The sequence below is a fragment of the Anguilla rostrata genome, chromosome 11, assembly GCF_018555375.3.
Source record: "Anguilla rostrata isolate EN2019 chromosome 11, ASM1855537v3, whole genome shotgun sequence".
Lineage (NCBI taxonomy): Eukaryota > Metazoa > Chordata > Actinopteri > Anguilliformes > Anguillidae > Anguilla > Anguilla rostrata.
Window position 1 is genome coordinate 24,308,596 of NC_057943.1, and position 11,231 is coordinate 24,319,826.

An 11,231-nucleotide genomic window follows, 5' to 3' on the forward strand; every position below is an offset into this window, starting at 1 on the left:
TCCGCTGCCCTGGGATGGGGTAGGCAGGTACGCTCGCCCCGCATGACGATTAGAACCAGCCGTCCTGCTGATGAGAATCGAACCGGAGTAAAGGAATTGACCCCCGCGCTCACTCTCTCTCTAGGCTGTCTTCTGTTGCCACTCACTTCATCACTCATCCTTACAGAGAATGTGTTAAGTATCACTTTAAAACCTAATAATGGGACGGCGTTAGCTCAGGAGGTGGAGTGGTCGTCTGGCAAACGGACCGTTATCGGTTCAACCACTGATCCGAGGTGTGTCAAGGGGTTTTTGAGTATTGTAACACCAAACCCCAGTTGGTCCTCCCAACAAGCTAGTTAACGCCTTGCATGGCTGCCATTCATAGTTGGTGTGTGAGTGTGTGTGAATGTGTGGAAAAAGAGGCATTGTAAACGGTTTTGTTTATATAGCACATTTGCCAGTAGTTGATGGAAATGCAGTCCATTTACCATTTTATTATTGTGTGGGTATTTAAGAGGAATTGAGATACACATGGATTTAGTTTCGGACAGTGATCTTACCTTAGCTGAAAACTTGTTTTGAATGTTGTCAGCTATAGGATTAAGGGAAGCTTGTTCACAAGGCATATTTCATTGTTCTGGCCAGTTGCGGCTTTCACAAAAACTTCCAACCAAAGCTTTTGGGGATTAATCATTTGCATGGGGAGCACTGCCCACCTTAATATATTAATGCAGCTTGAGGCATATAGTTTGCATGAATTCCATTGGTTTTCATTTTTATTAATATGCTTTTAGACTAGCTATCTAGCATTTTCCTGAAAAATCTAGGTCTAGCATTTTATAAAGCTGACTTTCAGTTTTATGCACATAATGCACTTTCCCATTAGGCGAGTCGAGTAAAAATGGGAATGTAGAATCCAGTGTTTAATATATTCAGGCAAAAGGAAAGCAGCTGGTGAGAAGTATAAATGTGAGTGGGGAAAAAGGACCACATCGTGTTTAAATGCTCTGTAATAGTCTACTTAACATGGTCACCAGATCCACACTCACCGTGCTGTACTGTGCATCTGTACATGCCATTCTTTCCTGTGTCCATCAAACAGTTACACTGATCCTATACAAATGAAGACAGTCCATCAAATCAAATGACACTGGGCCGCTGCCACATACATAAATAAAGACAAGCAGGGTGCAGCGTGACGCTCAAGCATGAAAGGCCATGTGTGTCTGTGATGGGTCTGTGGGCTTTGGGTCGCCCCGCTCTGTGGGCTTTGGGTTGCCGTGACGGCGGACACGCTGCCTTGGCATGTCGAGCTTCTGCTGTTCTCCGTGCTGCTCCCTCTCTCTCGTCCTCATGAAGCCTCTGAGTAATGTGACTCTGCGGTGTAAACCCCACCACCGCACCAAAGAGTAGTGACACACTGTGCCAAATTTAAGCGCCCCCCCCCCCACCGACCCTCCTGTCATTATTGTATATGCGTGTGGATGTTTCGTGATGTTACGTGTTCCTTGTAGAAGTTACACTGTACAGGACGTGGGGGAGGGAGGAAAGGGGGGCGATAATAGTCTGGCACAAGGAAAGTGTTTTAAGGTTGATAAAGCAGCAATATTAAATGCAGCTTTGCAGAAAATTAACAAACAAGAGGTGGCCACAGTAGCTGATTGATCGGATGAGCGGAGAGAGGAGAGAGAGGGAAATTTCGGATGGATGAGAAGGTTCCTGGTTCTTGTTTGACTAAAGGACTCTTGGGATCTCCCTTCTGTGGCCTGGATGGTGGTGGGGTGAGGGGGTGGCAGCCCATGAACTGTGTCATGTTAATTATTTCTGCCCACGGGTCGTAGAGTATTACAGTGATCTGTGTAGCATGTGCCGTATGCATGTCAGATAGCCGCTTGGCTAACCCTGTGGATGAACAAATGGCTGTGATTATACACCATAAAATTGCCATGTTAGGCTGATCTTAAATTTACATTAAGAAACGTTCTGATCCTGAGCGACCACGCAACTACGTACTAAAAGGCGAGGCAAAGAGCTGAGACGAAGAACAAATTTGTCAGTGTCACAACTGGCAGGAGGCGAGGCATTAGCCACCAACACAACACTATGTGCCGTAGTAGTTTGGGAGAAGGCGTTTGAGGATCGTTTAATAATCCGTGACTTCATTGGGCCTTTCTTGAGTCATTGCCGTATGCTGTCATTAGAAAGCTCCGTCGTAGCATTACGCAAAACTAGGAGAATGGATGGTGTTTAGCTCTCTGAACCATGTGCAGGGATTGCACTCCCAGAGGTCCATGAAGCTGATCTTGCATTAAGAGTCGCTTTTTATCGCCCTTCCTCCTCCTTCTAATATTTATCTTCCTTGCTCTTTCTCCCTCTCTGTCCTCTTCCTTTTACTCCTTGTCCTTCCTCTTTCCTCCAACCCGCTCTCTCCCCATTTCCTCCTCTTCCTCCCTCTCCTCCAGATGTACATTCAGACGACCACGCTGACCATCTCGGTGAGCCTCAGCGCCTCGGTGTCGCTGGGCATGCTCTACATGCCCAAGGTGTACGTGGTGCTCTTCCACCCGGAGCAGAACGTGCCCAAGCGCAAGCGCAGCCTGAAGGCTGTGGTCACAGCCGCCACCATGTCCAACAAGTTCCCCAAAGGAGGCCTGCGGCCCAACGGAGAGGCCAAGTCCGAGCTGTGCGAGAGCCTGGAAACACAAGGTGAGCTTGGGGGTGTGGGCGAGGGAAATGAGGCTGCAAGGTGGCGGGGAATGGAGGTGGCGAGGGGTGTGTGGATTGGAGAGAAGGAGGAGGCAGAGACTGGAGGCAAAGAGAGGGCAGGGCATAAAGGTGAGGTCATGCGAGTGGATGCAGATACTGTAGATGCTTGTTGCAGGTCTGGATGCTGTGCCAGAGTCACTTCCCAGATTTCCACTTTCCTTCAGTCCTTCATTCTCAAAGTTATTGTGGAGTTTTACTGTAATACGTACTATCATGTATACAAAAATGGCTGCTGTGGTTATTTTACACTTCGACGGCTTTTGGGAAAAAATGCTATTTCTTGTCTTCAAATGAATCGGAAACCAATAGAAATGACCTGATACTCTGAAATGCACCTTAGAAAGCAGGCTGTAAAAACTGTGAATATTGATGGAGATGAATCGGTCGGATTTCAGGCGGCCATTATGTGGATCTGTGCCGATTCACTCTGTGGCCTCTAGCTCTGTTCGCTCTGTGGAGTGCCTACAACTTAATAACATTTGCTCTGAGGCTGGCTGCTCATTCCTATGGGAAAACACTATTCCGAACATTTACATCCATCTGCAGATATATCATCTGCTATCTTGTAGAACACAAGCCCTATGGAAATTTAATAAGCATTCTCACACATGTAGGCACATTCACAAAGAGATGGCAGCCTTTCTGTTTCCAGGACTTCATTAAAAAGAGCAGTAAGGAGTGACTCTCCAGGCTACCAGAGGACATCAGCTCATTCATTACCAGTTCAAACAATAAATGCAGTAAAGCTGCAAGCTTTCAAACATCTTCTGTGCTCTGAGTAATTGCGTTTTCATATTTTACTAGAGAATGATTTGACTCAACAGCTGAAAGCATGTGGTGAACTAGCTTCTGTAGTTGATGGAACCAGCAGTTCCATTTGAGATTTACAGGAGGAACCGTCTAATCCCCAGACTAATCATGCACTCACTCTCTTATAATCCCCCCATATACTTTACTTCATCTTCACTACAATTAGAGCCAAACGAAACACCAAAGGCCCTCAGACATTAGCGTTCTCTGTCAATGGTGTGCTCAAGCAGATGCCTCCTTAACTGTACAATATATAATCAGTGGCATTGAAGGCATCCTTCTGGGTTATTTACAGTGTGCTGTGTAATTACCTTTGAAACAGCCGGACGTAATCTGGAGTTAGTTTCTCAGTGCCTATAAAGCATTCTTGCCTGCTGCTCTGGGGAACTGGCCATTTTGTGATAAATAATACCTTACACATTTCTTCAAAGAGTCAGCAGAAGTTGTTTCAGTGGGTGTAGGACCACAGGTGTCAAATTGTTTTCTTCTTTGAAAAAAAGTGAACAAAGATGCCCTCCCCCCCAAAAGGCCAAATTTCAGCACTAGTGTGTACCATTTTATGAATCAGGCTTATAACTCTGTTTCAGGTTCAAATCCCAGCTAGGCTGCTGTCATTCATGACTTAGGTATCACGTCTTGAGCATGGTACCCAACCAGAATTATTTCAGTTGTTCCTTTCTGAGCAATTGGATAGTAAGTGTCAGTTGCTATGTGGGTATCTGCTATATAAGTAAAGGTGTGTAATGTAATTTGAATTGTGCAGAACCAGCCCACTTCAGCTGGGAGAGCGATCGATTGTAACATCCAGCCGCCAGCTTGCCGGACACTAAGGTAAACTCTTTCCCCGCGCGGGAGGCTTGGCTAACCCGCTGGGGCCTGGAAAGGGAAAGTGGAGAAATGGGAAGTGACTGCATCCCGTGTAGAGTGGTCGCGCGGTCCCTCGGGCGGCGCCCTCCGTGACTAACCGCCACCTTCTGTGCTTGTGCCAGACTGCGGAGAGGGCGGGGAACACGGTGAGGGACTGTAGAGGCTCCCTCCCACAGGTAACGGAGAGAAACGGCTCAACCCCCCCACTCCCTGAGCACGGCACTCCCTTGAGCGAGCTCGGGCCCGCCTGCGTGGCCTACCCACGTCTCTGCGTTGTGCCCTTCCGGCGCTCGTTCTGTGCCCGCCTCACAGTTCTGCCTGTGTCGTGTGCCCGCCTCACAGTTCTGCCTGCGTTGTGTGCCCGCCTCACAGGCAGCCAGAGGGAAGCACGTAGGCCTGTTCTCACTCTGCCACCAGCACACAGCATGGGCACGTTGCCGTGACTCCCAGCCACCTGTCCACTACTCCTCCACCTGTTTCACATGGAGTGGATTCTGGGGCATGGAACTGTGGGCACTGACATCAATCAATCTACCGACAATCAGGCCCCTCCCCCATAATTTGTTTCCTGTGTTGACAAACTGAGGAATTTTCCATAATAGGGCATGCAACAACAAATGGGGGGGGGGGCAGAAACAGATGGAACTGCCAGCTCCAATTCTTTCTGGACCATCTATTTTTTATCTGCAGCTTGCAGCACATAAATGCTTAAATAAGATTCATTTATCACAGCCGCATGGGGAGGGGACGGGAGCACCCACCCCAATCTACCTGAACCCCAACCCTGCCCCCCCCCACTCCCCCATTCCTCCTGAGCTGTCAGCAGCATCCCACTCAGATTTATCCACATTGACTCGCCCAATCAGTCTACATGGGTCCAGACAAGATTGGCTGAGTTTCCGCGGCGATTAGACAGCCGAGCAGGCAAGCTGATACCGGTTTTCCTACATGCGCATGCCTCCCCTCCCCCTCCCATGGCTCACACCTCATATTGCACTCCATGCCATGCCACGCAGTGCCATAGCCAGTCGCATCTACCGAACGTCTTTCTGATTCGTCCACTGCTCAGACCCTGCCCCTCTTCTGGGCCTTGCATTACTAGCAGCCTTTGAAGCTTGGGAAGCTCCTCCCCCACCCCGGCGTTGCAGTACCCATGCAGCCCCCAGGCCATCTCCCCTGCAGCATTTAGCCCCAGGCCTCGCTATCAAGCCTTCTAGCCCCCCCTCCCCCATAAAATTAAGGAGCTCCCAATTTACTGCCATAAATGTTCCCATATGTTTCACATTAATAGCCTAATGCACTGGATAGCAGAATGAGTTAAGTCACATTTCCTTTCACATGCAGTTGAAGCTTCATTTCCACCCCCATTCCATAGCTTATTACCCACTTGTGACAATGCATGCATGGTTAGCAAACAGGAAGCAGTCATTATCTCCTCCAGGCGGAGCCTGGAGGGGATCATGTGTTTGGTTGCGTGTGTTTGTGTGCATATGTGTGTGTGTGTGTTTGTGCGTGTGTGTGTTTGTGTCTCTGTCCGCAGCTAATCTTGCATACTCTGGGCCGATCTGCCTAATATTTGTCGTGCATGCTGACAGCAGGCCAAGGACCTGAATTCTTGAATATTTTGCAAATCGGTCAACGACAAATATTTTATTTGAATTCATTTCCATCATTGTTGTCCATTGAAATAGATTGAGTGCTAACTCCTAACCGGCCGCTAAGGGCCGCAAGTGATCAACAACTGCTTCCGTTTGGAATGCCTGGCGGAGAACTGCACTCTACTGAGTGCACTCTTCTAGTTTACTATTAAATGCTGAAATATTTTGCATTCTATTCAACATGGTTATACTCCAAACAAGCAATGATGTCAGAGTTGTCTGCAGCTGTTACCAAAACTCAAAGTAATATATAAAACAGAATTGCTGCAAGTGGACAATCAGAACTAAAATGAATTACAAGTCTGAAAATGTTTGGATCTTGCTTGAACATGTTCTAACCTACACTTCTTCTGTGAGGTCACATTTGTTTATCCTGGAGTGAACACAGTCTTGTGTGGGCATAGCAGAGGTACTGCATGTGTCACACAGTCATTCTGCCAGCTCAAATACGCAAATGACTCAACAGTGAAGGTTATTTTTTATTTTTAATAAATGTTATGTTACTTGGCAAGTGCAATTAGTAAAGAATACTCAATATTTGGCTTGAAAAAAAATCATGAGGGACACCAAGATATTAAATAGCTGCAACAACAATGCAACAAACCTGGCTGCTGCTCTAAATATAAAATTAAAAGTCTGACATAGCAATGAGCTAGCAGTGTGAAACAGGCAGACTACTATACAAGACTTCCTTTTATTACTTCAGATGCATTGACAGGCATCTTGCTGTATTGCATAGAAAACATTTTAAATGTTTTGTTATTTAATTAGTTTTTGGTTTATAAATGCTAAAGCTGGATCAGTCCATAAGAATTTATTAAATTTTGTAAACATTTTAAAATGTAGCATATGAATATGAATACAATTTAGGTATCTTCGATCCAACAAGGATTGTTGCATACACTTATTTGAACCCTGTGTTTATGAAATATTGAAAAACTTGGTACATAAACTTAGTCTACTTGTTTCTGTCCAACTTGCTAGAATGCAAATTTAAAGACACAAATAAATGTAACTGCAAAACATTTTCAGAATTATGCCTTTTATACTGCATTTGAATTCTTTCTTTCACATAACTGTATGCTGTGAATTGGATTACATTTCAGCAAATCTTATCTAGAAAAGATTATTTTAAAAAAGATTATATCTAGACTGTATATATGAAATGGGTTGCCAAAATGTTATGGGATTTGAATCATTCCTCCTATATCTAAATGGACGAATCCTTGGATATCTTATTTAATTTCTGTTAATTCAGTTTGAGAACAATCATGCATATTGCAAAACCTGCTGGAATTTGATGATGGTTTTTAAGATTCTTAAATCTCGACCCTGTTCAAGGGTCCCACTAATCCATAATTTATCACAATGCGAACAGCGTTGATAGGCATTCATTTATTATTTATTTAACAGCATAACCAAAGAAAGTATTCGCAAATGTAAGGTATTTGGGCCTCAGCACAGAAGTACTGTATGACTAAATCAACCCTTCTTATTTGTTGAATTAATTGAACTATTGAAATGGCCACGGTTTGCCAAAATTGCATATGCTTAATTTGGCCACTTTCAAAAATGAAATATTTTCATTCAGGATGTCACCCATATACACCGAGATAAATGATATCTTAATTATGAGTTACACTATATTTTGTGATTATTGAATCATTGTTTTGGGGGTAAATGTTGAACATAAAAAATGGTGATGTTGGCATCTATGACATAATATCATGTTGAAGAAAGACCCTGGAGTCCTTGACTTAATGTGACTTATCCATTCAGTCCTTAGTGTGAACAGTTCAGTGTCAGCACAGTGGAGTCACTGCTGCATGGGTCGCATGGTACACAGAGAACGATTTCTGAGGCTTGCATGCTGATTGGATGATTGAGGCCAGTGGCTATGCACTGTTATGCAGTGTGCACAAGTTGACTGACAATGTCACAGCTTAGCCCTGATGTGGGAGCCAGTCTTCAGCCTGACCAAAAAGTGCTTTGTCATAACCTGAAAATGGAATTTAAGTTGATATATTTAAAATTGTAGCATACATGTAAGTACATATAACTCATTGTGATCCAAAATACAAGTATGTGGCTTCGGCCATTAACAAAAAGTTTAAAATAAATTTAAAAAAACAGCAAAACATTGTAACTATTGTTGGAATGCTCTGAATTAAGCACATGGTGGTTATGCTGAATAGAGACCTGGATATGCAGAGATTTTTTAAAAATGGTATGAGAAACACTTCTTTTATTGCCAGTTTGGCCCACATTTGTCTCCGCTTTTTATACCTGTCTGAGCAACAGTATTTGCATTTGGATGCAGATGAGAGAGTGCGATATATTCTCCTGCAAGACTGATTATTCTTACAATGGGGATGGCATTCTCGAAAAATGCTTTTCTTTCCTCGCTATTTATATCAATTACTCTGAGACCGCAGCCTGCTCTACCTGTGTTTCCTGGCACATCGGAACTCTGACTTTGATCAAATGAGCTCACACATAAATATGAGGCTCTGCTTTTAACCTGAATGGATGGGCAGAAATGGTAGGCAGTGGGGAAAAAAGTTTTTACTCTGGCATCTTTTTGTCTGACTCTCTGTCTCTCTTTGCTTCTGTGTCCATAGTTACCAAGCAAACCTACATCAGCTACAGCAACCATGCAATCTAGGACAAGATGTAGCCCTCCAGTGCGTGGATCTGACCTTTCACCAGACACATATAAATCACACAGACAGAAAGCAGCGGGAAAACACATAAAAACAGGTGGCCAATTTAAAACACTTTTACAAACAGGATCTTTGAGGACCAGGTTTGGCAAACGAATGCCAAAACAAACAAAAAAGCAAAACAAAATACAGCTGCAGGGAAAGTTCACTGGGGGCCATGTCAGATGTGACGGCGTTGTCCCGGAGACCGTCAGAGACAACAAGCAGCCACGTTTCCATGGTAACAGCAGAGAGGATGGATTCAGGACCCAGGTTTTCCTTCTGGAGTTTATATCACGGCTTGCTTTCACTCTCAAGATGTCTGTTCTGCAGTTGACAAGCTTCTCTGTAAGAGCGACATGTGAAATGTTTTTTTTTTTTGTAAAAAAAAAAAAGAGGCTGTTCTCTTCATGTGCCGTGTCGTATTCTTGCCAGTCGTGTGAAGCGTTAACTAGAGTTCCTCTCCATCGTGTGAGGTTGTGATAAAGGGCTGAAGAAGAACAGCAAATCAAGCCCATATGAGCCACAGTTCTCGCCAGTTCATCTCTTTTGTTTGTTGTCCTCAGTTATAAAATGGAGCCTTGCTGGAATTTTAAGACGGATACCTACTCTGACCAAAAAACAAAACAAAGTTGATCAGTGTGTTGGTCAATACATACACGGTACAAAGAAGCCATTCAGACTGTGTTGCATTTTTTTCTTTTCTATCGGTTTTTGTGAAGAAGGTGATGTTTAAGTTGTATATGCAAAAATATAAAACATCTGCTCGGAAAAGTGTATGACTGCCTGTGGGAAGTCATTAGCATACATGCCAACAGGCAGATAAACCACCCTAATGAAAATTAGTACAAATGTTCCTCCAACTTCTGTTTCCCCCATGAGGGGATAAAGATGACTATACCATGTGACACTGTCTGAGTGGTCTTTTTGTTCAGATATCAAGCATGCTTGTAGGAACATACTGTGTGTACTGTGTTGTCAAAGTTGGAATGCAACTTGTGAGGACTGTGGTAAAAATATGTTACAGTGGTGTCACCATTTGGGTCTGTGCTGCGTCTGGGAAACCCAAACCTATTGAGGTCCAGTGATTACTGGTTTATTTTATCTTTTTTTTTTGGTGTGTGTGATTAAATATTAATTTTTTTGTGCTTGATTAAATATTAAATCAGTTTTGAACCAGAAACAGAAACTAAGACCAAACTGAAGGACTGCACTGCACTCCTTCTGGAAACTTCCCGGTTTTCTACTTCTATAATCCAGAATTCCACTACCTATTCCAAATATTATATTACCAGCTTATATACCACACTCCATGGCTGGTTCACCATGTTTCTACTGTGCCCTGCCCCTGGCATGGGCAGGCTTATTTAGAGGGAAGTGAAGTATGGGTGTAGCATTGTTTTATTTTTCAGTATTATTACCTTTATTTGCATTGGCAGATGTGTGTCTGTATTCAGGAATGGGGACACCATTACAAAATAATGAAATAATAAAAAAGGAGGATACAACTTGGAAGGTTTCAAGAACCAGTCCTGTCCTGCATGCAACTGTGAAAGACCCACAGTCGTGGCTGTATATCTGCGCTTTCTATGGCTAGTCTTTCTGTTGTTTTAGCTCTGTGTGATGAGATGATAATCTCTTGGGCTAGCCCTGGGCCTCCACACATATTGGAGGAGCTCACCAGCTTTGTACAGTTAATGACAAGTTAGTAGCTGACCTCTTCATGATAAGTCTACCAGTGGTTTAGATCTCAAGGAGAACCAACCAGTCAGCCATGTGTCACTCATAAACTGTCCTGACGAAGTGCTGATCTTTAAGGTTGGCTTTACAAAAAAAAAAAAGGAGAAAAGAATGAAAGAAAATGCATTTCAGACATTTATGTTAAGTAAAACCGGGAAGGACCCTCTGGGTCAATGGTTTTATAAGCTCCAGAAGGAAAACTTATTGAAGAGGTGATATAAAATATTTTTTACAAAAAAATTACTACAAAAGTCAAACCTACTTCTTTTCTTTTGTTCAACGGCTCTCGCTTCGACAGAAATGGCCGAGGCTGTGGGAAAATGAGCCGTGGTTTCTTTTTTCGTTGAAATATTGTGGGATTGTTTGTGATTGTGTATACAATGAGTTTATGCTTTTTGTCCCTCCCCCTCTGCCATCACCTGGTTCTTTTCAACACGTTGTTTGTGTTGCAAAATAGAGTATGTAAGTGCTGACCAAATTCAATGGCAAGTTAATGTATGTTATTTAAAAATTGATTGATCATGTCTGCTTTATGTATGTACTGAACTATTAAAAGTAGACATTCATAAAAAAAAAGGCATATTTCTAATATAAAAACTATGGAAAATTACAGTGCATGTTAATTTTATAGACAAATAAAGGTTTTTCTGTCAACAATCGTTCAAACACAGTTCTAATTTCATAAACAAAGGTCAGGGGTCACAAA

General features: G+C 43.4%; 1 protein-coding gene across 2 annotated transcripts in view; it reads left to right on the forward strand.

The window, feature by feature from the left end:
- LOC135234358 (metabotropic glutamate receptor 4-like) overlaps window positions 1–10,647 on the forward strand; it is a 265,830-nt gene extending 255,183 nt beyond the window's left edge. For both annotated transcript variants that reach the window (XM_064298878.1, XM_064298879.1), the window contains exons 10-11: window positions 2,445–2,688; window positions 8,705–10,647. In XM_064298878.1, coding sequence (XP_064154948.1) covers window positions 2,445–2,688; window positions 8,705–8,748 — 288 coding nt within the window. In that variant the 3' untranslated portion in view covers window positions 8,749–10,647. The remainder of the gene's footprint in view (window positions 1–2,444; window positions 2,689–8,704) is intronic.
- The last annotated feature ends 584 nt before the right edge of the window (window positions 10,648–11,231 follow it).